This window comes from Stegostoma tigrinum, chromosome 5 (genome assembly GCF_030684315.1).
Source record: "Stegostoma tigrinum isolate sSteTig4 chromosome 5, sSteTig4.hap1, whole genome shotgun sequence".
NCBI lineage: Eukaryota > Metazoa > Chordata > Chondrichthyes > Orectolobiformes > Stegostomatidae > Stegostoma > Stegostoma tigrinum.
Genome location: NC_081358.1, coordinates 12,403,008 through 12,429,369, shown reverse-complemented (window position 1 = coordinate 12,429,369; position 26,362 = coordinate 12,403,008). Strand labels below are relative to the sequence as shown.

Sequence of the window (26,362 nt, the reverse complement as noted above, 5' to 3'; positions counted from 1 at the left end):
TTGGCTTAGAAAATTGACACTTCCTTCCCTGAGATCATACTCCACCAATTCATTCTCTTTGGTGAATACCGATGCAATGTATTCATTTAGGACCTCACCTACCTATTCTGACTCCATACATAGATTCCCTCCTTTGTCTTTGAGTGGGTCAAACCTTTCCCTGGCTACTCTCTTGCTTTTTAAATATGTATAAAAAGCCTTGGGATTCTCCCTATTCCTGTTTGCTAATGACTTTTAATGGCTCTCTTTATCCCTTCTAATTTCTTGTTTAAGTTCCTTCCTTATATACTTCTTCAAGGGCTTTGTCAGTTCCTATCCTCCTAGACAATATATATGCTTCTTTTTTATTTTTGACTAAGGTCATAACAACCCTGGTCATCCGCGATTCACATAACTTGCCATATCTATCCTTTATTCTTGCAGTAATATGCTGCTCCTGAACTCTTATCAACAGCCATTTGAAATACTCCCACATGTCAGATGTGGAATTACCCTCAAACAGTCATGTCCAATCAAAATTCTCCTAATATTGTTGTAGTTCACCTTCCCTAATTTAACACTTTCACCCAAGGAGTCCTGTTATTCCTATCCAGAGTATCTTAAAGCTCACAGTATTATGGTCGCTACTTCCAAAATGCTCCCCCAAGTGAAACTTCACCCACCTGGCTGGGCTTATTTGCCAAAACTAGGTCCAGTACAACACTTTAATAAAATGTGAGGCTGGATGAACACAGCAGGCCAAGCAGCATCTCAGGAGCTGCTGCTTGGCCTGCTGTGTTCATCCAGCCTCACATTTTATTATCTTGGAATCTCCAGCATCTGCAGTTCCCATTATCTCCAGTACAACACTTTCCCTGGTTGGACTGTTTACATACTATGTCATGAAACCCTTCTGAATGGTCCTTATAAATTCTGCCCCAGAAAGCCACTTGCATGAGTGAATCCCAGTCAATATTTGGGAAGTTAAAATCACCCACCACAACAACTGTTATGTTTGTATCTTTCCAAAATCTGTCTACATAATCTGTCCTCCATCTCCTGATGGCAGTTGGGAAGCCTGTAGTTTAAACCCAACATAGTAATTTCACCTTTCCTATTCCTGAGTTCTATAGATATTGCATTGCTGCATGAGTCCTCCCTCAGTACAGCTGTGAGATACTCCTTCATTACTAATACAATTCCTCCACCCCTTTGACATCCCTTTCTGTCACACCTGAAACATCATCATCCTGGGACATTCAACTGCCAGTCCTGTACCTCTTTCACCCAAGTCTCTGTATTCACAATAATATCAGAGTTCCAGGTACTAACCAAAGCTCTAGGTTCGTCCACCTTGCCTATTATACTGCTCGCATTGAAACAGAATACACTTCAGACCACCCCCACTCTTTTCAGCAGTGTTTCCCTGCCTGTTCTTGTTCTTAGCCATGTTTGCCTTGGTTTCTACTTCTCCCTCAATTCCTGCATCTACTGTCCTACTCTTCTGGTTTCCCTCCCCCGTTACACTAGTTTAAACCTTCCTCAACCATAATCTAAAAGCCAATGATCTTAAAAGTTCAGTCACTAGTTTCACCTTATACTTGCGTGCATACAGTTATTGCTATCTTATTGCTGTACCAACTGTGGCCTGAGTGATCTTAAAGTTTGAATAATTGCAGTTCTGAAATATTAAGCTAATAGTTATAGATTTGAATAAATGCCAGCCAAATTCAAAAGGAGCTGTCATCCATACACGTGAAAGAACTACTCAGAAAATACTCCTAAAGTTTGAACATAGGCTGCAGGTTTGACAGAAACCTAGCCCTAAGATAACAACATGAAATAAAAACACGCTCACTAAGCTGTCTGAATTAATAATTCAATTATTATCGTACAAGTTTATTAAAGTTGATTTTTACAAGGGCATACATTTTGGACGGTTATTTCGGAAAGTCAACGTGGCAAAATCTGCCTAATCGCTCCTGAACAGAATACAGCAGATGGTTCATTTATTTTACTTGCCTACCACGAATTTGATTCTAATGAGTAATCATTTTGGTAACTACGTGTTGTGACAATTCTCATAGGAGTCTCCAAACAGTGTCTGCGGGACATCTAGGGATATCTATCGGAAGCAGACCAGACGACATGCTGCTCGGAGTCCAACATTAACGCTGCGTTGCCTAGCACATTGCGCTCCGGTTGTTTTGACGACTGCAAGACCGATGTTTGACACCCATGCTACACATTGCACAGCCCCCCTATTCATTGGCGTCCAGGCTGAAGCGGACATTCGCTTGTTTGCGGCGACTGCAACAAATAACAAGGCGCACCTGTCGTGTAATATGTCGCACGGTTTGAGGAATCGGTATCAATAAGCATTTACACTGGAATATGCAAAATAAAAGGCGTCCAACCAAACGTTGGAAAACGCGCCTATTAAATGACGTGACCCTCCGGGTATCTGGGCCTCCTGGCTTCCGCCCCCGGGCTCTAAGACCGGGCTCCGGGGGAACAGGGCTCCGCGTTTCTGGTGTCAATCACCAGCTCAACCTTCCCGCCCACTCCAATCGCGCGCGGCGGCGCCATAGCGACGGCTGTTATGGAATGCGGCTGTCCAATCCCCGGGGAGTTGTCAGGGCAGCCAGGGGAGACGCTTGACTGTAACTTGCGCGGCCTCAGCCAATCAGAGCGGCGCTTCGTGGAAAGGCGGCTGTATAAAGTACAAACGGCTGACGGCGCTGGCCAGAGGTAGATAGAGTCTGGTTTTTAGTAGTGACAGTATGCAGGCCCTCACTGTGGCACTGGTCCCGCTACTTGTGTTTGTAACTGAGGTGAATGCATTTCACAGAATAAATGAAATACAATTAAAATGTTGTCTCTTCCCCCCCCCCCCCGGAACACGTGCAGTACACTTCAAATTTGGTATTTCAAAGTCTTTGTGTTCCGTCTTTCTGTTTTACAGCGGGTCAGCGGCCAGCAATGTTCCTCCCCTTGTAAGTGCCCTAAGGATCCACCAAAATGTACACCCGGAGTGAGGCTAGTCCTGGACAACTGCGGCTGCTGCCGAGTTTGTGCCAAACAAGCAGGCGAAGTGTGCACCCTAAACGATATCTGTGATTCGCACCAGGGATTGCAGTGCGAGCTCAGCGCCGATACGCGGCAAGGAGTCGGCATTTGCATTGGTGAGTTTACAGCGTGCGTGGTGAACTTAGGAACTAACCCGCCTCATATCATTTTCAGAGAAATATTACAATTATTGAGCAATTCAATTAAGAACCTTCATCTATGTTGGCACTTTAATTTCACGCTGAACACGTCAGCTGGGTTGTTATTGCAGGGTCCGAGAATTTATATTTTTAAAAATTTATTAAAAATAATGAATCCGTGACTAGAGGGACTTGTTCGAAATTGGTAACTATAGAATCTGTTTAGTGTAAACCCAAAGGAGGATAATAATATGTTGGGACCAAACGAAGGTGTTTGGATGTAAAGGGAAAAGAGGGAGCGCATAATATTCGAAGCTGAAGAAACAGCCGCTGGGGCGCGACACCCCAGCCCCTCCTACGCTGGTTGCTGGGACCAATTTTGATGAGAATATCGTATACTATTTTCCGATATCTGTGTTCTTGTTGAGGTTGTATGGACAATCAGACGGTGGCTCAGTGGTTAGCACTGCTTCTAACGGCACCAGCAACCTGGGTTCATTCCACCCTCCGACTGTCTGTATGGGTTTCCTCGCACAGTCCAAAAATGTGCAGGCTGGGTGGATTCACCATGCCAAATTGCCCATAGTATTCAGGGATGTGTAGATTAGTTGGGCTACAGGGGAGTGGGTCTGGGTGGGATGCTTTGAGGTTCAGTGTGGACTTGTTGGGCTGAAGGGCCTGTTTCCAAACTATAGGGATTCCATGATTGAGCAAATTTTCCCCACCTTTTTCAGCATTCAATTAGGAATGAATTTATTTAAGTGTTTATTTTTATGACAAATATGTTGCAATACCTGCCTATGTGCAAACTATGCTAGAAATCCTGCTGATATTCACCTGCTTGTTATGACAATGATATGTTGGGAGTAAATTGGGAACACTGTTTACATTTTGAGATTACTTGCCAGTTTCACTAGTAGGAAATCCTAAACTGTGTGTCTAGCAGAGGAGTCCAGACAAATCTTTCACAAGGATGGCTGAGCCAACCTGGGTGATTTGAAATCAATTTAAATAAAAATTTAAAATTTTCACATTAAGTAAAGGTTAAATAATTCACTCCGAGGTGAATAATTAAAGACCGCCAACCCATCTCCCAGAAAAGAAAGATTTTCCTAGAAGATTTGTGAACAAAACATGGAATGAGTTATTCCATAATATGGGATACAGAAGAGTTTCAGATTATCTCGGGCAAAGCGAATATTGAAGATTTTAGTAAGAGGAAATTTGTCAGAACAAAAGAATTATAACTTTAATGGTAGTATCTGTGGTTGAAAGTGGGCAGTGGTGCCCAGTTTGAGTTTTGTTCTGTTTCTCTTTATTGTACATCATGACTTGAATATAGGGTTAGAAAAAGTGGCTTCCAAATGAACAAATTATAGGACGTGTAGGAGGGGAAAAAAAATCAAGGATTGAAGAGAGCTGCAAAGGAATATTGTTCAAAGTAAAATGGACAAAAAAACGTAGATTTCACTGCCACTTAAAAATCAAGATAGTTTGAATGGGGAAAATATTTGAGTAATGTAAAGGAATTTAAGGTTTAGTTTAACAATCCATTTTGGATAGCACTTTGAGTAAATGGCTGTAACAGTAGATGTAAATAGAATGTAATTGCCAGTAATATCGAAAAGTGAGGCAGGAGTGTAATGACAAATTTGCAAAACCCCATGTGAGATATTGTATTATCATCCTCTTTATTAACTTACTCGCAAGTGTTCTGTCTATTATATGCTGTTTCCATTCTCAAAATCACATTTTTGTAGTACATTTTACTCTTACAAGATGATAAACTAAATTAAACATCCCTTCCAACACTTTCCTGATACTTTACACCTTTTAAAATTATTATCTTCCCCCATGCTGCAGTCAGCATTTAGATCTGTTGCTGTATCAAAGATTACCCCTGAACAAGTGTTAATGCTGTAAGCTATTCAGAACAATGCCACCCCCACCATTGTATCTCCATAACTCACCTGAAACTATGGAAAGGCTGTAATATCAATTAGCCCTTAGTAACCATATCTTGGCACCTGAATAGGTTGCAGCACATCAACCGTTTCCTCCACCAGCATGTCCTACAGTCTGCTGCTCTTTATCACTTGAAATCTCCCTATACACTATTTATTTCTATAACACTGTACTACCTATTTTTAACATTTATTTTGGACAAACATAAATACTAGGTTTGTACTCTTTAAACACATTAAATAGGGCCACTACTCCCTTTTAAGAAACTTACTGTCGAAACAGCACTTCCGTGAAACTGCACAAATAAATGTGTAAGAACTGTCAAAAACTGGCAGTAACTGAAACCTCACAACCCAGCTGCTTAAGATCAGTTTAATATCCTCTGTCATTTATTTAGTACACATATAATTTCTCACTTTAGATCATATAGGTCTAGAATTTTTACAAACACTCCTAACTTTAAAGACAAAAACACCTTACACCTCTTAATAATGCAAGTTCGGATTGGACAGTCATTCTAATCCCAGCAATTTAGCAAGTGTTTACACCGTCTCCTGCTTCTCTAGGACAGAAGCCATGCAAACTTGTGTACAATACGTACAACTATGTGACACCATTGTGCTAAAATGTAATGTATGTAAAAGCTGTGCGTAAGAGGCTACTGTAAAACTGTACTAAGGATTCCGATGCTGCCTTTGCTTATTCTACTGTGGATGGTCAATAAAGAGGCTATTTTTGCCACTCACTGATCTCAGTCATTATTGAATATGATGCTACACCCATTAAGATCTGAATTAGAGTATGTTGTGACATTATACATTCCAACATGGTTAACATATGCTGAGGTAATGTAGAATTTGTATGTACTAGAATACTGTCTAGCGTGGTGAATTAGAAATACTGAGGGAGATGGAAATTATGAACTGTTTTTATTTAAACAAAGGAACTTTGAGAAGTACACAACATTTTTAAACTAAATGAATTCTGCCTTTTTTTACCCTCAGTGATATATCCTTGGATCAAAGAGATATCATTAATGGAATATAATAAATCTTTGCTGCACAAATAGTAGTCATCATCCAAATGATGCTGTTTTAATTTTCTGAAGGAATTGGTAATTCTTATACAAAATTTTTAAAAAAGTTAGCTTTCACAAGTATAGTGAAATTTAAATGCTTGATTTGGATTAAGGGAGGGTGAATTCATTGTTCTGCTGTTTGGCCTGCTGTGTTCATCCAGTTTCACACTTTGTTATCTTGAATTCATTGTTAGGTACTGTAGTATTACTGATCGTTCATAATGATGTGCCCCTTGACAAGTCACGTCAAACAAGTGGAAATATAGTACATCTATTCCCTCACCATATTCCTTTTCAAAATAGATCCAGCTATTAGAAGAAGTTTTAATTAAATAACTCAACCCTAGTTGCATGCAGAAATTTTAATGGTAGTGATCATTTCACTGATCATGTGTTTTTTTTCAATGTTGTTTGTGTAAATGTTTTTGTGAAAACACAAACCAATTTCCTTAAGCATAAAAATTTACGTTAGTGGCCTCTTTACAATTTTGGAGTAGGCTGTTTAGACTGTTTTTATTACTTCAAATAATAAAGGATATTTCGGCCTGCAGCTAGAGAAAGTCACACAGATTGACTAAATAGCGACATTCTTATCACTTCAACTACATTCATCAGAGAAATAAAAATGGGATGTTTATTGACTAGTAGTACCAATAGTAAATTACATCCAGTCATTTTTTTGATTTGTTCATGAGGTGGTGATATTGCAGACTAGTCTAGCATTTATTGCCCATCCCTAATTGTCCAGAACTCAGTTAAGAGGCAATACATTTTAGTAGATCTGAAGTTTCATGTAGGCCAGACTAGATAAAGATGGTTTAGAATTTCCTAAAGTACAGTGGAGGATCAGGTGGTTTTACAACAATTGGCAGTGGTTACATAGACGTGATTAGGCTGGTTTTTTATTTGTTTTTTACTGATTTCAGATTTCACCATGTGCAATGGTGGGATTCGAACTCATGTTTCCAGTCCGTTAGCCTGAGGTTATGGTTATTAGTCAAGGGACATTACTACTGCATCCCTATTTCAGAGGAATTGTCAGTTTCATGCATTGTGTTAGACGCTAAATGCTGCCAATGGTCATGCTGCAAGGTACAGTTTCACCAGGATATGAGATTATTACTTCAAACTCATGAGTATTTTCCCTGGTAAGTAAAAAAAAAAACAGTCTGCAGTTTGGAATATTGTTTTAGTGAAGTCAATCACTTATTGCTATGTGTATTCAAAAACAGTGACAGGCTTATACTATCACCAAGAGTCGGTGCAATTCTTGTTAACTTAAACTAAAATAAAGAATAAAGATAGAAAACTTAGACAGTCCAATTTTTCATTCTCTGCTGCTACAGCCCCATTCTAGGCTTCACCAGCCCACTGCTCTCTTCAGCCAGAGACCTGCTCCAGCCTTTATCAGTCAACACCGTGCCACTGCCTGAGTCCACTCTGCGCTACACTAGTTCAATGTACATGTGCACAGTTAAACTATTCAATTTGAACAAATATTTCTAGAGAGTATTATTTTAAGTTGAATTTATAGTTCTGAAGAAACTTTCACAGGTATTAAATTGAACAAAATGGATTGTTCATCTACTGAATAATGAAAAAAATAAGCACTTGTGAACCAAGTAGTTTTTCTTGCCCTCCCACTATAATTTATCAAAAATTATATTGTCACTTAGATGTAGATTTCTGTATTCACTGGCACTCCTACTAAGAATGATATAAACTTATTACCCCGTATCTTTGAATTCCAGCACATGAAGGTAATATTTGCGTGTATGATGGAGTTGTCTATCGAAATGGTGAAACATTCCAGCCGAGTTGCAAATACCAGTGTTCCTGTAAAGATGGTCTGATTGGTTGTGTGCCACGTTGTAATCTGGATGTTCTTTTGCCTGGGCCTGATTGCCCATTTCCTAAACAAGTACAGATGCCAGGAGAGTGTTGTGAGCAATGGGTGTGTGACCACAGACATGAAGCTCCTATTAAAGGATTTGTATTGGCGGGTAAGATATGATGTTTGTTTTTCTCACTATTATATGCTGTGGATGCTTTATTTTACACCCTGTACTGCACAAATAATTCTAAGTGGGCAATCAGTTCTATAGCTCCAACTTTTCAGCTTTAGAAAAGTGATGCTTTACTTTTATGCTAAACACCTGAAATGAATATAAATTCTAATAACAATTTAGTTCTAATGGAGCATATTGGAAATTAGATATTTTGTCGGTCAGTAGTCAAAGTATAAACACGTAAACATTAGTGCTTCTGGTGTATACTGCTTTAAACAGAGATGGCTAAAATGGCATGTTACATATTGAATGGGCACCTAAACCAGTCTGTCATAGTTCTTTCTGGAATCTACTGGTTATACTTCTTTTAAAAAGTTTCCTAGTTGGCAAGGAAAGGTTCTGAGCCATACAGCTGACAATTTCTAGATTCAAACCTGTATCTCTCTTTTGGATTAGCTAATTTCTTTGTGGACAAAAATGGGTGCATTACAATTGGCCTTTATGTCCCACAACACAAACCAGTGGATTCTCCTTAACAGTTTCCAGTCTTTTAGACCTACCTGTCTCCTTTTTCACTCTAGAGCTACAGTCACCGTATATATCAATCCTCCTCGGCCTGTTTATTTGACAGTTACCTACCTAGTCATAGAACAATACAGCATAGAACAGGCCCTTTGGCCCTCGATGTTGCAGTGACCTGTGAGCTAATCTAAGCCCATCCCCCTACACTATCCCATCATCATCCATATGCTTATCCAAATTTCTGTCTATGGAGAATTGTGGGACAATCTCTGATTGTTAAAGGCACTATGCAAATCTTTCTTTTTTACACATTGTTTGGTGGTGCTTTCTTTGATCATTTTGATCTAGAGTATTTCATCACTTGAAATGTTCACACTTCTACCATGTTGTTGTGGACCATCTGTAAATCTGTACTTTCCACTTTGGGTCTTCCCAATGGTTCAACGTAAGCTGTTGATTAACATACTTATTCTGATTCCCAAAACCACTTTGATTACATTTTGCCAGACCCCTTATCTTGTGAGGACATCTGAGTTTGCATTTAATGCATTCTGCTTTATCAGAACTTCTTCCAAAACTTCCTCCTTTTCCCCTCAGCCAAGGATTCCTCTGCAACATGACAGTCTGCCCACCAAGCTCTGCATTTGATTGTCATTTGCCTTTTCTACCTCCTCTACTGCATTCACATTGCAAACACATCACCATCTTCATCTACTCCTCTTATCATTCCAAAATTAAACAGCACCTCCAAGACATCTTAATTTGTTATCCATTACAACCAACACTAGCTTTCTTTACTTTGCAATATCCAGGCAAGATTGAGATGTAATACCTGCTGATTCTACTTGTCACGTCTCATTGACCAGAGTCCTCAACACTTTGTTTGAGACAGAAATTTACATGTATGTAGTGATTATAATCAGCTGGATCTTGTTGACCTCGAGATCCTTTTATTGGGGTTGTTAAAGCAGGCCAATCAGGAAAGCCTGGCTGACTAATATAACCAAGAAAATTAGAATCTGCTTAGTTCAGGGGACTGACTCTAAGCTGGCTGGGCCACAGTCCGTGTACTGTAGACAAGTAAATAATGGGTGGCTTGGTGACAGGAAACTGGCCTCTGTGCAAGTCATTTCAATGCACTACTTATTCCAGAGTGCCTTTCTTTTGCTCAACTTTCACGAAAAAAAGAACACAACCACAAATTAGATGGTTGCTACTTGAAATTCCCTTTCACTTGCCATTTCAGTTCTTAATTGAACATCTCTGCCCTTGGCCTTCTGTATTATTCTGATCAATCTCAATTTAAGTTAAGTACTAGCACAACATCCTCTACCTCGGTGTTTTGTTACCTTCTGGCCCTAAAATTAAATTCTCAAATAGCTACAGTCACCTACAGCACTCGTTGCTGTTGAGCAGGATCTATTGGCAAGGTCAAAAAGGCTTTCCAGGATTGTCAGGGAATAGTGGGATAGGGAGAGTCTACTGATACCTGGAGTAGTGATGCTTGTGGGAACATGACTGGGTGATTTATATCCTTCATGTTCACACAGATTTTTTGCCATTGGAGTTTGCTTCATCATGGCAGTGTCTCATGTTTCCCTTTTGTACTATGCAAATACAAGGTCTTGAAAGCATTTGTTACTTCATTGCTTTCTCTCATCTAGCTGCCTCCTTCTCTGTTGCTAATATCACTTCTTTCTTACTTAACCATCCCTGGTTCTCCATGCAGGCACTTAACAGATCATTCTATTTTCTTGTTTCTTTTTCCTCTCACCTCATCTGCCCTCTTCCTCTTGAAATGTTGCTCTGCTTTAGTGTCTTCCAATCCTGAGACAGGGTCTGAAGAACTGAAATCTCAGTGACTGACCCTTGTTCTTCAATAGATATCTTGTTTCACTTGCCGAGTATGTGTTTTTATTGTTTTGAGACTTTCAACATTTGTTGAATCATGCTTAATGTTAGAAAGACAATTCATAATGTCTAGTCAATGTTGCATTCTCATGGACTAAAGTAGTTGGATTGAGTTGCTAGATTCCACAATTAAATATTCGATCTTGTTCAAAATCAAATCTGAAAACTGATGCCTTAAGTGGTATGTATTTTCACAGAGCTGTCCATCAGTAATGTTACCAGATTCAGTACAGCAATGGATTGTGAGATGAATTAGAGTTTCTTTTTTTTTAAAAAAAAGTGAAAGTATTTGTGTGTGAAGAATTGGAGAATGGACTCTTGTGCTGAACATACATGCTTCCCCTGTGAGCTTTTTTTTGTGTGACTTGTATTAAAATTCTCATGATTAATGTCAGAATTCTGGATTCATTCCATGGTACAAAATGTTTATTTTTGCTAATCTTGAATATAGGATAGTCCAGGTCAAGAAAACCCAGAGGTTCTTGACTTGTAATTGCAACTATAAAGCTTCCCAGTCAAATTCCCCAATGTCCTTAAATCTGCCTTCTATTAAAGATAAAAGACTTACGGAAATTAGATCTATTGTTTATTATAGTAAACACAAGTGAAAACGTATTTTTCCAGTATTCTAGGTTTCTCAGATACAAGGTGGTGATATTTTAATTCTGCGGGAATTGCAATAAATATCATAATTTCAAACTTTTTACACGGACTTGAGGTAGGTAACTTTTTTCTTTCCTGTTCAGCTAACAGACAGGAGGCGACCTATGAGTTGGATTCGCTTAACTGTATACAGCAGACCACGCAGTGGAGCGCCTGTTCCAAAACCTGTGGCATGGGCATTTCTACTCGTGTAACTAATAAAAACCAACAGTGTGATATGATAAAACAAACACGGATTTGTGAAGTTCGACCATGTGGGGATTATAAAGTCACTCTGAAAGTGAGTAGAAACAACAGCATTGAACTTTTGACATTTTTTGACTAGCGTGTTAACACACCTGGAGTTTGAACAATTTACACTTATGTAGCACTTTTTTTAATGAAGAATGTTTGGTTCCAGGGCTCTTCTGGGAAACCTAGCCAGACAAAAATGGATGTCAAGCCAAAGGAAATATCAGAAGATTTTTAAAATTTGTCTAAAGCATTGGGTTTGAAAGAAGGTTTTGGAGAAGTTGGTGGGGAGGTGGGGGGTGGGAGGAGAGGGAGATGCATGCTACAGAACCTGGAAGACACAGCTGCTAATAGAGGTTTCAGCAAGTTTTTTTAAAATTAAATGTAAGAGAACATTGGAAGTTTAGGTAAGGAATGCTGCAGCTTCACACCACTATAGCTGATGGCTTGGCTACCAAAACTCTGGAGGAAGGTATGGTGCAATAGAAGCCAGAATTTGAGAAATGTTGTATTCTGCATGGGTTGCAGAACTGGAGAAGGTTGCAGAGATAGAGGAAAGGATTTGCACACCAAGATGAGAATTTTAAAGTTTTTAAGCATCAATGGAACAGGTGCTAAAGATGATCAGTGAGCATGTTGATCTTGAACCAATGAGGTTTGGTATAAACTAATGTGCAGGAGTTTCATAGTGTAGAGTTTCTTGGAGACCTTCAGTTTTCAGACAAATATGTTTGTAAATATGCTGTTAAATTCATTTTAACATTTTTATGGTTGTCAACTTACATCTTTTTGTTTCTTTAAACATAGCTTCAATTTTCACCTGAATTTTGTTTGATTTCTCTACTCAATGGTATTTGATTACACATAGCCAACCCTGTGAAATTCCAACAGTCATTAAGTAGCTTTCGGTAAAAGGAGTTTCTTTCATCCTCTACCTGCCTGCAACCTCCTCATCACTCTGGATCTGCTAACTTAGCAAATATCGGGCATTGATTACCAGGGTCGGGGCGAGAAAGTGAAATCCAGTTTCATATGGGTGTAAAACATACAACAGCAAACCAGCTGATGGTTTTTTTTTTCTTTTTAGTTCCTTTCTAATTAAATCAATTGGGCAAAGAATAATACATGGCTGGTCTGCTAACACCCATTTCACACTGCCACTGTAGTGGAATTTCTCTCCAGGATTTCTTTATTTGTCTATATGACACAACACTGTGCTCATAAGGATCTGCCAACAATATATACTTGTTGCTGAAAGTATTTTTCTAGAATTCAGTAATTTCTAAATTAGAAGCATAAATCTTTCTCCAGTCGAAGGCTCTGACAAATCGTTCCTGCACACATTTTGGGTAGGTTAGGTAAATTCCCAACAACAAAACTACAAAACATTGAACAAGAGAATGTCAGAATGAATTCTATAACAGTATTTTAATCATGGAGGAATAAGAAAGAAACTTGTGTTTAAATAGCACCCTCCAGATTGATTAATCAATCACTTCACAAACTATAAATTATGCAAACGATAGTCATTGTTACATAGGCAAACATGGCTGTGAACTTAAATGTAGCCAAATCATGAAAATGGAAAATAAAAAAAAATGGCGACAGAGATAGAAAGAATTGCAGATGCTGGAGTCTGAAGTGTCGAGCTGGAGGAACATAGCAGGTCAGGCAGCACAGAGGAGCAGGAAAGCTGATGTTTCATGTCAGGATGCTTCTTCAGAAATTTCCTGGGTCCTGACCTGAAAGGTCAGCTTTCCAGTTTCTCTGCTGTTGCCGCCTACCTGCTGTGTTCCTCCAGCTCCATAGTGTTATCTCTAGATGAAATTGACAACTTTTTCTGGTCTTGGTTGAAGAATAAATTTTGGACAATTGGGAAATAAAACTGAGACACAAGGATAGTTCACCTGTTCTTCAAATTGTGCTGTGGGTCTTTTATCCTCCCACTTGATTTGAACCACTTGTTTAATACATCATCTGTATCTTAGACAATGTATTGCTGTACAAGTTTAGGAATAGATTTGTGGTGAAGTTGGAACACATACTACAGAATAACAGGAAAGGTCAATTTATTCTTTGCTTCATGTTAGCCAGCCATGTTACTATGTCACCCCTGCACTATGAGCTCTAACTTGTGTGGTATCCTTTTGTTGTGACACTTTTATCAAATGCTTTTTTAGAAATCTAAGTACATCACACCTAGACATTCCCCTTTATCCAGCTTGTCTGTTATTTCATAAGAGCTCTAAGTTAGTAAAACACGATCATCTTTTGCAAAACCATGTTGACTCCATCTGATCCCTTTGCAGTTGAAGTTTCCTACCACAAACTCCTTCTTAATGGATTCTAGTAATTTCCCTATGACATCATGCTTTCTGTGTCCTTCTTTTTCCTGAATAATGATGTTACATTTCTTATTCTCTAGTTGACTGGTACCTTTAACAGAGTTTAAGGAATTTTGGAAGTTTTCACTAATGCCCCCACTAGCTCTGCAACGACTTCTTTTAATGCCCTGGCCCAATTCACAATGAGAACTGGAATTTTGCACAATTTGGATCTAAATGTACAATGGCAAAAGTCCACAATAGACTCTGATCTGAACTGGAATTCAGTGTTATTTTAATTCCATATGTTGCTCTCCAATCGTCTTGGTCTGCATTTGAAAAGAAACACTTGTTAAGAAAAGGCCAGATAAAAATCATGTTTTTCAGCTAAATAATATTGTTTGAAAAGCTACAGTATCTTTTCTACTCCATTTATTCAATAATATTTGATGCAGTTGCAAATTTACCAAGCAAACAAACTTGAATACCAAATTGTCTCTTCCTGTAAACTCAAACTGAAATCACTTTTTTGAGTTGCGTAATTCTGTCCTGTGTAACATTATTGACGTGCAAGTTGAGCTCTCCTGCATATGTATTATGGTGTCAAAACCCAGTATGATGTCACACTTTAAAACTGTTTGTACTTGTAAAACTGATAACTGACAATGTTTTTTAATTAGTTTGAATTTTCCTTCCTGTTTTTAAAGAAAGGGAAAAGATGTGTCCGAACCCCAAAAGCAGCGAAACCTACAAGATTTGAATACGATGGCTGCGTAAGCGTCCAGTCATACAAACCTAAATATTGTGGAGTTTGCAATGATGGAAGATGCTGCACCCCTCACAGCACCAAAACATCCCAACTGGATTTTAAATGTGCAGGGGGAATAATTGTTCAAAAACAGATGATGATCATCATCACATGTTCCTGTCATTATAATTGCCCACAAGACAACACTGTGTTCCGAGCAGACCAAATATCTGATCCCTAAATATTTCACTGTTGAGAAACGGGTTACTGCAGCAGTATTTTTTATGGTTTTAAGTGGGCTTTAACTACAGTTAACATGCTTTCAGTTTGCCCTTCATTTTCAAAATACTTGAACATTTTTATTGAATTTTGTATTTAAGCAATATTCTTGCTATTGTGTTGTAAATAGAAAACAGGCTTGTTGGTATGAATCAACATGAGAATTGTACCTGTACAGTTGCATATTAAATGGTTGTTAAAATATATTTTTTATAAAAATACCACACGTGTGCAGTTGCCATATCTAATCTAGATCTGAGACTGTTGTATTGCCTAAATTCAGCTGAAACAACCAGCTAAGTTGGGATCTCTGGAATTGAGACTATAGTGCACAAATTGTGACTGGTATTGTAAGATACATCTCCCAAATCCAATGTTGTGAAATTTTCAATGGGTTGGATGGTTGTCTGTTTTACTACTGTGTAAATATTTAACACCAATATGTAATTTACTAATTAAATGCTGTAGGAGTATACTGTGTACTTCACTCTGGGATTTGCAGTACCCTATTTGAGGGCTAGAAAGTAACATCTGTGAAGAGATGTGTAAATCTAGCTAGTGAGCACCTGGACAAACATGTATCTTACTCACCATCAAATATTATCCAGATAAAATATTTGTTTCCTTCATATTGATAAACTATTGTTTTGATTTCAGAATCACTCTTCTGAAAGTTGTTAGTGTCAAACTGTACACATCAGTGTTGGCATTCATAAATCCCGTCTAGTAGGTGTGGGAAACATTGTAGTCATAATGAGCAACATTAATTTTCAGTTTCCTATATCATACTTAGGCAGCTGAAATATGCTACATCCAGAAAGAGACGGTTGTAGCTTTTCTTTGTGTCGTTACACCTGTATTCGCCACAGTTCCACACAGATTCTGGCTCTCTAGTTTGACAACTGCAGCTCTGTTAGGAAGTGTTTCATCATTTATTGTTTATGCTGCAGCAGCTTACCAGCTTGCTTCCCAATTTTGAAACAAGACGCAAACGAAAGCCAGTGAAAAGTGTCTCATCATGCGCTGAATTTTCCAAAAAATCAACCGTTGGTTAATTCAGGGGAATTTCTGATTGTGAATTCTCATGCAGTTCTCTGCTGCTGATCTCCTCATGTAGGCATCACACCTCTACAGTGCTGTGATCTTGCTTATATTGTGCTCATCAGCGGCAGAAGTATTTGTTATGACCTGCAAAGATTCATGCAACCAGCGCCTCATTTAGAGGCTGGCCACATGCCAGGTCAAGATGCTGCCAGCCCTTCACAATAGACTTCATGATGGCACATGGATGAAACCGATTTTACTTCATTGGAAACAGAGGCGCACATTTGTAAATAAATTGCCACTTTACATCATCATATGTCTAATTGACTGTTATTTAACTGCAGTTACATTAATCAAACTGCAGACTCTATCAGTAGCACCATGCCATGTTAAAAAAACCGAAAGAAGTGCTATTCTTTCTCTAACACCCAGCATAGGATAACACACTGTCATTTTTAATGTGGGAGCATCGCGTTGCATCACTTCCAAACAGTTGTCAACATTAACTTTTAATAAACAGCAGGAAAAATGAAGAAACAAATAAAGAATGGGTATTAAATACAAGAGTTGGCAGGTCATGTTACAGTTGTATAGCACTTTGGTTCGACCACATTTGGAATACTGCGTACACTTCTGGTCGCCACATTACCAAAAGGATGTGGATGCTTTGGAGAGAGTGCGGAGGAGGTTCACCAGAATGTTACCTGGTATGGAGGGCACTAGCTGTAAAGAGAGGTTGAGTAGATTAGGATTATTTACATTAGAAAGACGGAGGTTGAGAAGGGACCTGATTGAGGTCTGCAAAATCATAAGGGGTATAGACAGGGTGGATAGCAAGAAGCTTTTTCCGAGAGTGGGGAACTCAATTACTAGGGGTCATGATTTCAAGGTGAGAGGGGAGAAGTTGAAGGGAGATATGCATGGAAAGTTCTTTAAACAGAGGATGGTGGGAGCCTGGAACACGTTGCCAGTGGAGGTAGTAGAGGTGGGCACGATAACATCATTTAAGATATATCTAGACAGATACATGAATGGGCAGGGAGCAGAGGGATATAGATCCTTGGAAAATAGGCGACAGGTTTAGACAGAGGATCTGGATTGGCACAGGCTTGGAGGGCTGAAGGGCCTGTTTCTGTGCTGTAATTTTCTTTGTTCTAATCTGAATTTGCTACAAAGACTGAAACAGGACTTCCCTTTTGACTTAAAGCAAATTTATGGTCTGCAAACATTGACTTCATTCAACTCAGATTGATTCAAAGTGTGTATCAATTCAGTCCTCTCTGACAAATTACAACCAACAGTCTAATGCTCTACTCTGCTAAAGGTGATTTTCCTTTTGCTCAATGTCCTACCTTCTTCCTCAAAAGGCTACTACCATTCTCTCCAGCATCCATCACATTCTGTCTTAGACTACTCTTCTTGTGCAGAACACAAGATGCAATGATTATACATCATGTATAACAAGTCTGCCAGTCAGATACAAGCATCAGAACCTCATCTTCAAAAGTCTATCTTCTGCCCCATGATGGCCATGGAAGAACAGTGTACTTTGTTGTATCTACACTAGGCCTCAGTCAGGATTTTAGGTTACAGAGTCATTAGCTGTGGATACAGAGGCTACCCTACTCTCCCAACAGCTATCCTTGTAAGGCATCCAGCCCCTTGAAAAGACGCAAGAACCTAAGAGTTCTTCAGGATATAGACATCATGGCAGCTTCCAGGGTACCTGGCACAGATGTAGGCCAATAATCATAGAAGACCTTAATGTTGATTGAATGGAGCCCTTTTGTATTGATGAATGATATGGCACTCTCAATGCACATGTTACAGAACTGATCACATCATGTGGAAATGAGACGAAACAATGTAATTGTACACAAACTGCAACTGTAACTTGCATCTTGATAAATTTGGTGGTTGAGGATTGAGAGATGCCACACAAATCCCCAGTAAATCTTTGGAAGCAGCAGTTGAAAAAACATTTAGGGCAACTGACAGCTTGTGAGCCACCCTGCTACCCCCTTTTCCCCCTTTAGTTCACAAGTCCTCCAACAGATGACACTGTCCTGTTACAGCGTCCTGGACAATCTGTCTGTAATGACACTGCACCCCACTCACCTGGAGGAAAAATGGCATCAAGTATTTTGGGGTTCCCTCATCATCCTGCTCCAACATCTTTAACAACCCCTGGACGTCGCTTCTGGTACTGAGCTTCTTCCTCCTTAATGTATTTTTATGTTCTTTGTACAGCGGCCACACAGACAATCACCCCCTTTTAGTGAATCCATTGGTCATTGTGCTAATGAGCCTAATTGGGGAACATCAGAACAAAATACTTCCTGAGGAAAGTGAGCAGTGAGTATTTGTATGACTCACAATTTAAAGTTTGCTGTAGTCCTCAATATGTTGGGAAATGGAGGAATCCAGCAAGGTGGGCCATACTATGACTTTAGATAGACCTTTGACACAGCAGATCTCATTCTGATGAATGCAGCACAACTCCAGGAGATTGCAAATGCAATAGGATTACTCACATGTAGAGCCCATTCCCTCAGACGAAAACAAAAACCTCCTCCAAGTTTGGTGGCAGTTATTTTTCAGCTCCATTTCACATGAGGATGAACGCCAACGCAGGTCCCACGTCACAGTGTGAGTTGCAGACTTAGCCTCTTACTGTTGATAAATGACACAAGCCATGAAGCGCAGGTCCTGATTGCTGGTGCTTGACCCGGCTCTTTTAAATATGGGTGTCAACACCAGGAAATACAGGCTGTCCTGCCAATGGAAACTAACATGGAGGAAACAAAAATTGGCCACCATAGGGTAATGATGCATAAATGATGTTAGACAGTTTAGGAGCTCAGGCAGATGGTGTGAGATAATACACTAGGCCTCACAGAGAGAAATTCTCGATGAAAAAACTCACCAAAGTTAACTCCTACTTGATTCCTAGCAAAATTCAACCCAAAGAATTTGTACAAGTAGCATAGTTTGCATTAAGGTTTATATAGGTGAGCCATTTCTTCATGGCCAAATTTAACCGTATCATTTATGTTTCTGAAATAGTAGTAAACTATCACTGGGTCTGTTTTGCAGACCAGCCTCAGCAGTTTGCAAGTAGCACACAACCAGGCTCAAAAACTTAAGGACCATTCAAAGTTTTCACTCCATCTCATAAGCATATGCTATTGCGTAGTTTGAGGGCAGGACATCAGTGTGAAGATTGACTGTCTCGCTGGCAGGTAAGTCCCTGAAGGTAATTTGGAACAGATTTTGTAGGTCCGGATGGTCTTGTAATAGGCTGTGCAATCTGGAAAAACCCCTGCTCCTCATATCTCTGCAATGTTTTTGTCTTAAAGTTCTTGCACTTAAATGACATTGACCCCAATAGGAGCCACTGAATACTCTGATGGGACAGTTTAGCTTATCATTGAATGATCTTAAAAGGTGTCCATCAAGAGGAACTCAATAAATATTTTCAAGAAACCTAATGCCTATTTTAGACATCTACGTTGAAAGAGGTCCTCAAATTTATCAATAGTCATTCTATCACTACAATGTTCTTCTTTGCAAATGGATGACAAATGAAAGTCAATTACAATCCACACAATTCTGCAGGATGATTTCTCAGAGGGCACTGGGATAGATCATTTTATGTTATCATTATAAAGCTTATATGCATGAAAGATTCTGAGATTGCTATGCATGTACCAGCTGGTGAGAAGATACAAAATTGAATCCATTTCTGAAGCAGCTGGCTTCACGACAAAGTGCCGTTGAGTGTCCATGTGTCTGCAAGCTAACTAGGTTATAGTACAATCTAACTTTGTGGAGGTATAACTATATTTTTGTCATGGCTACAACATCTGAAGAAGTACACAAATATGTTACGGTTGAACTGGAGCTCCCCAAAGTGGAAAACTACTGGATTGCTTCATGCAAACTTCTCACCAGGCACAGATAGCCCACAGGAGTTTTTTGCACCAGAATGTATCACTTGATACTTTTTGCATTAAACAACATCTTACAGCTACAAGACCACCCCATCAACATGCCAAAACTCTTTTTTAACCCAATAATATACATCGTATTTGGCCAGTTAGCGCACATGTTATCTTGTCATCATGGAACCACGCTAATTTCTTAGATCTGCTGAATCAATATCTCAGCAAATCCAATTAATTTCTCAAGTGGTTCAGATATCCCATTAGAATTAAGGGGAAAAATCAATTTTAACTAAAGTAAAAGAATAAGCATCAGAAAGATCAACCTGGAGAGCAAAACTCTGCAGAGACACTTGGTATTCCAGGTGTGAAACTGTAGAAAACTGAAATTGACTGTCACATATGGTCACACAATTTCAGGATACAGATGAACTTAAAATTAATGAAACGACTCAAACCAGTAAACAATTGATACAAAATGAAGGCAGAGGTTATGATCTAAAATCATTGAACTGCAGTGTTTATTCCTGGAGGCTTTAGCATGTCAAGTTGAAAGATGAGGTGCTGTTCTTCAGGCTTTTATTTCATTTCATTGGAATATTAAGGTTGGCTCAAGGCAGAAAGATCAGAGTGGGAACAAAGTGCAGAAATAAAAGGTGCAGAGGGGCTAATATTGGGACCGTCGCTTTTCCTTACTGTATATTAATATTCTGAATCTTGTTGTGTTGGGCCTATTTCAAAGTTTGTGGATGACTCAAAACTTGAGAAAAGTGTAAATTGTGAGGAATGTAGTGTAGAATTTCTAGAGGTCATTGGCATGTTGATGAGGTGGCCTGTAGCTGGAAGATGTTGTTCAATGCAAAAAGTATCAGGTGATACACCCTGGTACAAAAAACATGGAGAGACAGTATAAAGCAAAGGGTACTGTTCTAAAAGTTGCACAGGAAAAGAGACTCCTGGATGCATGTGTAATTAAGCCATTAAAGATAGCAGGACAGATACAGAGAGCTGTTATAAAGCATACCATATTCTAGGCTTCATACATTGAGGCACAAAGGGCCAGAGTAGGGAGATTATGATAAATTTATATCATACACAGGTTGGACCCAGCCGGAGTATTGTGTACAGTTTTAGGCACCACGTTTTAGGAAGAATATGAAAACTTTGAGTCAAAACAGGTTTACGAGAATGGTTTCGGGGAAAGGACACTTCACTTATGAAATAGACTGCAGAAGCGGGGACTGTTTTCTTTGGGAGGGAGAAGGTTGAGATTTAATTCAACTTTTCAAAATCATGGGCAGTGTGGTCAGAGGAGGTTGGGCATGACTGTTTCTATTGGAAATGGGCCGAGAATCGAAGGGCACAGTTTTAAAATGCTTTACAAGAGAAGCAAATGAAAAATGAGAAAACCCCTCTTCACACAGTTAGTGGTTAGCGTCTGGAATGCATTACCTAGAATTTTGATGGAGGAGAGTTCAATTCAGACAATCGAAGGCTGCAGATGATTATTCAAAGAACAAAGAACAAAGAAAATTACAGCATAGGAACAGGCCCTTCGGTCCTCCAAGCCTGCGCCGATCAGATCCTCTATCTCAACCTGTCGTCTATATTCCAAGGATCTGTATCCCTCAGTTCCCTGTCCATTCATGTATCTGTCTAGATACATCTTAACTGACGCTATCATGCCTGCCTCTACCACCTCCGCTGGCAACGCGTTCCAGGCACCGTCCACCCTCTGTGTAAAGAACTTTCCACACATATCTCCCTTAAACTTCTCCCGTCTCACCTTGAAATCGTGACCCCTAGTAAATGAATGCCCCACTCTGGGAAAAATTTCTTCCTCTCCACACTGTCTAAATTTCTCATGATTTTGTAGACCTCAATCTGGTCCCCCCTCAATCTCTGTCTTTCTAATGAAAATAATCCTAAACTACTCAACCTCTCTTCATAGCTAGCGCCCTCCATACCAGGCAACATCCTAGTGAACCACCTCTGCACCCTCTCCAAAGCATCCACATCCTTTTGGTAATGTGGCGACCAGAACTGTACACAGTACTCCAAATGTGGCCGAACCAAAGTCCTATACAACTGCAACATGACCTGCCAACTCTTGTACTCAATACACCGTCCAATGAAGAAAAGCATGCCGTATGCCTTCTTGACCACCCTATTGACCTGCGTTGCCACCTTCAGGGTAAAATGGACCTGAACACCCAGACCTCTCTGTGTATCAATTTTCCCCAGGGCTTTTCCACTTACTGTATAGTTCACTCTTGAATTGGATCTTCCAAAATGCATCACCTTGCATTTGCCTGGATTGAACTCCATCGGCCATTTCTCCACCCAACTCTCCAGTCTATATTCTTCTGCATTCTCTGACAGTCCCCTTCCCTATCTGCTACTCCATCAATCTTAATGTCATCTGCAAACTTGCTAATCAGACCGTCTATACCTTACTCCAGATCATTTACATATATAGTGTTCAAGTAGAAACAATGTGCAAGTTTATGGGGAAAAAGCAAAAGATTGACACCAAATTAAAATGTGTAGGTAGCCAGAGTAATACAATGAGCCAAATGGCCTCCATCCGCACCGCAACAATTCTCATATTCTGTGGAAATGAAAAGTCTGTGAAATCAGCAACTCAGGGTTATGATTTCTGCAGCTCTGGCTCTAACCACTTGATGGGGCTGTGGATAAAGTTTGTTTTCACCTGCACGGCTCGTTTTTGCTGTAGCATTTGAACTGGTTTGCATGTGCCCCCAGCCATTCACACTCTAATGAAATTCAAGGACCCCTCAGAACGTTTTGACCATAAAAGGAATGTGCATAATGTGATTCAGCAGTTTGCTAATCAGCCTGCTAATGTGTGCTTCTAAACTATTGCTTAAATTATTATTCAAAAATATTTTATATGGCTCATTGTCACGCTGCAAACTGCAAAATTTATGGTTTAGAGGAAAGTTAACTTGTCTATTTTGTGTATTTGAAATATTTCTAACATTTTCTAGGAAGCGCCTGCATTGCAGTAATTTCAGCTGACATCCAAACTCGCTTTTCTTCCTGGAGATGAAGAAAAGTCATTGGTAGCTAAATACAATAAGACCTGAAAACATACTTAAAGGTTGACAACATGTCGATGCCATGCCCCTGATATTGTATAGACAGCACTCAAATTCTATGCAGTCACCTCACTTACATAACTGCAGCAGGTAATTATGAGTGCCTGCACGACTGAGCAAGAGACACTAAATTATGAGATTAGCTCAAATTCAAGTTTAACTTTAATCCAGCCTGCGCTGTTCGAAGGGGAGGTACGTCTTGAGAGAAATGGGTGCTACAACCAGCTGGGGAGGGTCTGATCTACAGGAAGATCGACAGTGACACACCAGAGAAAAGACGACATTCCAGCATTGGAAGCACTGGTGTCAGGTGTGACAAGTAGATACATCCTGTATTCACAGGGGACCCTTCACACTGACACTGTGAAGGCAGTGGAAATAGATAGTCAGCAAAGTCAATTCCAAAAGTCCAACCCCACGCAACAGGCTGCCAAGTGTTGCAAGAAGTTTCATGACTTCATCTGAGTGGTCAAGGTCAGTGAATGTATTTTCAAATACAATATCCTTGCAGCTGAACCACTAACTTCACATATTGCTCAATTTACCACATCACAGTTATTTAACTACAACTTGGCTATTACCCAATTAATGGTGGAATCTGGCCAGGATTCCACCAACAGTGTCTGTCTCTGGAAGCGGTCAGGGTTTGATCCTTAAGCAGTGCTTTTCTTCGAAGTTCTGCTAAGAGAGAGTTCTGGTGTTGGATTTGTTTACAATATTCTCTCTTTCAAGTTTGTGGTGTGATAACTATTGATGATTCAATAGATTTTTTCATCTTTAACATTGATTACATTTCTAGAGACCTTAACTGTGTAACTTTCCCTCTTATCAGAAGTAGCTCTCCTGTGCCTTGTTACATTCAGGGATTAGCTATCTGTTTAAAACACAGCTTTACATGAAATTAACTCCTTAATTTCTTCTGCAGGCCAATCCATGTCCTTTGTCGCAATACAGCATCCAGTTTATTAAACAGCTGTCAAAACATTTATGTTTATGTAATCTTCCAAGACATTGATGGATCGTTTTATTGTCATGTGTACAAAGATTCAGTGAAAAACAGTTTTCATGCAGCACTAACAAATCACAGTAAGCAAAGGATGTATACATCAAAAAGACTTAGATGGAATACAAGTTATATTGCAGGTTATATTATTTGAGGCTAGAGTCCATTCAACATTCTGATGGACGCTGAAGGGGGTGCTGTTCCTGGGCCTGTTTGTGCGTGTGTTAAGGCTTCTGTGTCTTCTGCCTGACAGAAGAGGTTGCAGGGGGTCATTACCAAGGTACAATGCATCTTTGATGGCATTGGTCACATATCCAAGATAGCAAGCTATATGGGTGTGGCTGATGGATAGACGGTTCGCTTCTATGATGTTCTGGGCTGTGCATGACACCTCCTGTGGTTTCTTGCGGTACTGGGCAGAGCAGTTTCCATTCTGTAGAATTTGGAGAGGGACCCTAGCGATGGGACAGGTTTCCAGGGCTGTCTGGGAGGGAGTGGGAGGTTGGATAAAGGAGAGAGTCATTGTGCCGTCTTGGTTGTTGTGTTTATGTCCAGGACAGACTGTCAGTTATTGTTGCTCCAAGTAACTTGATGCTCTTCACTCTCATGACCTCGGTTCCATTGATGTAGATGAGGGTGTGTTCACCTTCTTTCTTTCTAAAGGCAAGTTGAAGTAGGCGAGTTATTGGAGAGGATACTGAGGGACAGGAACAACCAACATGTGGCTAGTCAAGGTCTGATTAAGGATAGTCAGCACGGATTTGTGTGTGGAAGTCATGTCTGACAAATCTTTTAGACCTTTCGAAGAGGTCACCATGAGAATGGATGAGGACAGGGCAGTGGATGTTGTCCATAAGGACTTTAGTAAGGCCTTCGACAAAGTTCCACACGGCAGGCTTGTTATGATGGTTAGGTCGCACGGGATCCAGGGAGAGCTAGCTACTTGGACTCAAAGTTGGCTCGATGGCAGGAAGCAGAGAGTGATGGTTGAATGTTGTTTCTTGGGCTGCAGGCCTGTAAAAAGTGGTGTGTCACAGGGACCAGTGCTGGACCTTTGTGATTTTGTTATTTGTATAAATGTTCTGGATGGGAATGCACAAGGCATGATTAGTAAGTTTGCAGATGATACAAAATTAGGAGGCATCACTGACAGCAAAGAAGGTTATCAAAAATTACAGGGAGATTTTGATCAGATGGGAAAGTGGGCTGGGGATTGGCAAATGCAACTCAATACAGATAAGTGTGAGGTGTTGCACTTTGGAAAGTCAAACCAAGGTATGACATACACAGTAAACAGTAAGGTCCTGAGGGGTGTTGTGGAACAGAAGTGTCTAGAGGTACATGTACATAATTTGTTGAAAGTGGCGTAACAGGTGGACAGGGTGGTGAAGAAGGCATTTAGCTTGCTGGTCTTTATAGTTCAAGCACTGAATGTAGGAGTTGGGATGTTAAGCTACAGTTGTATTAGTTGTTGATGAGTCTGCACTCAGACTATTGTTTCCAGCTTTGGTCACCCTACCATAGGAAAGATAGTTAAACTGGAAAGTGTGCAAAGAAGATTTACAAGGATGTTGCCAGGCCTAGAAAGCCTGAGTCATAGGGAGAGGTTGGCCAGGATAGAACTTAATTCCTTAGAACGTAGGAGCTTGATGGGTGACATTATTGAGGTGTATAAAAACATGAGGACTGTTGATAGGATGAATGCATATAGACTTTTTCACAGGGACAGGGAATTGAAAACTAGAGGGTTTAAGGTGAAAGGGAAAGATTTAGGAAGGACCATGCAGAGAGTGGTGCATATTTGGAACGCACTGACAGAGAAAGTGGCTGAGGCAGGTACAATAGCAACATTTAAAAAACGTTTGGATTGTTACACGGATGGGAGGTGTTTGGAGGGATGTGGACCAAATGCAGGCAATTGGAACTGGCTGAGTTGGCACCACAGACAACTTGGACCAGTTTGGGCTGAAGGGCCCATTTCTAGGCTGTACTACTCTATAACTCTACAACTCTACTTTCCATCGATTAGGAAATATACTTGTCATCTAATGCTGCACCACACCTTCTTCAGATCTTATGCATTGCTATACACCCTTAGCTTGCAGATGCTGCCAATTACATTAACCCAATATATTAACCCACACTCGCACACGTCTCTCCCTTGCCTAGCTACAGGCTGCAGGAACCAAATGGTGGAGAAGACACTGTTTGTCATTATACAAACTTCAATTATTGACTCAGTGGCTAGCAGAGTTGCTAAATACATCAAATATTATAAAAACCACAAGAACTGCTGATGTTGTAAATCAGGAGCAAAAACAAAGTTGCTGG

At 39.9% G+C, this 26,362-nt stretch overlaps 1 protein-coding gene across 1 annotated transcript; it reads left to right on the top strand.

The window, feature by feature from the left end:
- The first annotated feature begins 2,702 nt into the window (after positions 1–2,702).
- LOC125451895 (CCN family member 3-like) lies at positions 2,703–15,951 on the top strand. Its single transcript, XM_048529623.2, has 5 exons — positions 2,703–2,813; positions 2,945–3,164; positions 7,983–8,234; positions 11,420–11,616; positions 14,599–15,951. Exons 1-5 carry the CDS (start codon positions 2,763–2,765, stop codon positions 14,878–14,880), a joined length of 1,002 nt encoding a protein of 333 aa, XP_048385580.1. The 5' UTR covers positions 2,703–2,762; the 3' UTR covers positions 14,881–15,951.
- Positions 15,952–26,362: the final 10,411 nt, after the last annotated feature.